Here is a 2501-nt window from a genome sequence, read left to right on the forward strand (position 1 = left end):
GCCTGCAGTGTCCGCGAGCCACAGCTCCTCTTTTGTTTTGTTTTTATTTTAATAAATCTTTTGAACTTTCCTACTGACTGTCTCTCCTGAATACTGGGTCCTTCTGTCCTCGGTTCATGACAATGTCAGGTAATTGAATGTATGTCTCTGTTGTTCTGCAGTTTCTGGTGTAGGTTTGTGCATTGTCTTATTTCTAAGTTTATGCATTGTCTTATATTGGATTAAACTCTGTAATTCTGTGACGTCAACACGCCTTGCTGGTTTTCATTGTGACCACACGCAGCTCGCCGAGTGGACCTGGGAAAGGAAGAATGAAAAGCCAACCTTTTTCCAAAGTTAATTATTTTAGAATATTTTCTTCCTTAACATATGTAAAAAATATTTTGATCAAGATGAGATCCTGGTGTGTTGAAGTAACCAATAGTTTGCATCCAATAATTTAATTAAATGTCTTAGTTTTTGGGAATATATAAGAATTATAAACTAATTTGTCATTACTAATCTGTTACCATATTTTAATTTGACAATCAGGTCTTCTCGATGTTCTTTTTCAGTTTTTGTGCGATTGCAATTGTTTATATTGACCTGGCTGGCTGTCAGAGTCCTGTCCTGTACACAAATGACTCTGCAGTATTTGGGTGCATTAAAGATGGACAAAAAGCTGAATACTGGGGCATGGTGCGGAAAAATTTATCTGAACTTGAATGTGAACAAAATAAATTTGTTGATTGTAGATTTCATTAATATCAGAAATAAAGTCCAGTGCTATTACCATCATGGGAGAAGAGGTGGAGGTGGTGAAAGAGTACAATATCTTGATTTTCACCTGGACAAGAGATTTTAGTCTGCATTCAACTGTGAAGCTGTCTATAAGAAGCCATTAGCCTCTGGGTGCTAGCATCAGATTAAAGTTCATAAAGAAGATTACCAAGCTAAAGAACCAATTTATTCCCTTAATGAATATATGTTGTCTGCTTTAAGCAATCTGCTCTTCATCCTGACATGCCTTATAAGTTGCATATTGCATGTTTTTTTTTTTTTTATAACTTTTATTCTGTGTTTCATTGATGTAATTATTGCTCTGTCATAAGAAAAAATCTTGATTTTAATCTACAGTGTAAGGTCTTGCCACCACGGTGTGGGTGTCTTAAAAGAGTTCCCAGCCAAGGCCAGGTTCACATGGGTTCATGATAAGTCTCGAGCAAAACTCATATCTGTATTATCTTGTTTCTGTTTTTGTTTTCACTGGTCAAGTTAGTATGGAATGGTTGGTAAATTTCCATTTAGAAATTCACCTTTGCTTTGACTGGTACCGTAATTTTTCCTGCTTGACTTGTGATATTCACAAGCATTTATTTGGCGTCAAGCTATACTTCCTTCCTTCAAAAATAATTCTGTTGAGCTGTACCTCACTGGACCATGGCTAAAATGAGTGAACACATTAATGATTTGGGTTTCTTGTCATGGCAAAATCACAGGCGGACCACATTCAATGTGAGCAGAGTATTGCTCAAGTTTCTAAAAAAAAAAAAAATGTAAGGCAGATCTTTTAGATTTCAGGCACCACTCCTGTGGAACCAACCAGAGATTTTAGTCTGTGAGAGATGTCTATTTTAAAAACAAGGCTTGAAATGGTCCTCTTTGTTAAAGCTTATTGTACTGTAAGGGGGGCCAAGGTTATCATGAACTATTTCAATACTTCTATAGAGCTACTAAACATCCTACAATGTGAAACCTTGCTAATGTCTTTGTTGAGAACAACCAAAAGATGTGAAGTGATGAACTCACCTTCATGATTTGAAGTGTCTGGCAGTAATAGTTGCACTTTAGAGATGAAAACTGTCAGCTTGAGTTTTTTCAGATTTCTGGTACAGCAGTCTAATGTCAATCCTAAGGCTGTCTCTTGCTTTTATTAAGTAAAGATTAATAATTTACTAAAACTGCTGCAAACACAACCTATATCTATATCAAAGAGTAAATAAGGAAGTTCAGAGATAATCCAGGATTAGCACATCTCTAGTGTGGCTAAATGACTTGCCCTGATTTCTTAGAACAATGCCCTTTCTGGTGGAGTCTATAGTGTATTTATTTAGCAATAGGACTTTGATATGCTTTCACAGATAAGTGTGTAGATTCTCAGTCATCCAATTCATGGTAACTTTTGAAAGGTTTAATTTAGGAAACTGGATAAAATGTTTTCTTGAAGTTGTTTCACCTCTCATCCAACAGGCTCCATCAGTTCTAACTAGTGCTGGGGAGCTCTAAGGTTAAGATACTGTAGGTGGAACAAAGAATTAGGGGGAACAGTAGGTTGCTCTGATCCCTTTTCCTAGATTGGCGATGGAGGTCACCTGGGAGGTTAATGGTCATTGGGGGAGACTAATAGGTTGTTACCTCCCTCGTCATAGTGGTTTTGGTCACATGGCTCTTTGAAGCTCACCTGGAAAAAACACCTTTCAACAGAAGAGGTTGTCTTTGACATAACCTTTATTCTACTCACA

General features: G+C 36.9%; 1 protein-coding gene across 1 annotated transcript in view; it reads right to left on the reverse strand.

The window, feature by feature from the left end:
• LOC107101339 (microfibril-associated glycoprotein 4-like) overlaps positions 1 to 1794 on the reverse strand; it is a 13422-nt gene extending 11628 nt beyond the window's left edge. The window contains exon 1 of the mRNA XM_015400216.1: positions 1789 to 1794. Coding sequence (XP_015255702.1) covers positions 1789 to 1794 — 6 coding nt within the window. The remainder of the gene's footprint in view (positions 1 to 1788) is intronic.
• Positions 1795 to 2501: the final 707 nt, after the last annotated feature.

The sequence above is a fragment of the Cyprinodon variegatus genome, unplaced genomic scaffold (assembly GCF_000732505.1).
Source record: "Cyprinodon variegatus isolate N-32 unplaced genomic scaffold, C_variegatus-1.0 Scaffold1082, whole genome shotgun sequence".
Classification (NCBI taxonomy): Eukaryota; Metazoa; Chordata; class Actinopteri; order Cyprinodontiformes; family Cyprinodontidae; genus Cyprinodon; species Cyprinodon variegatus.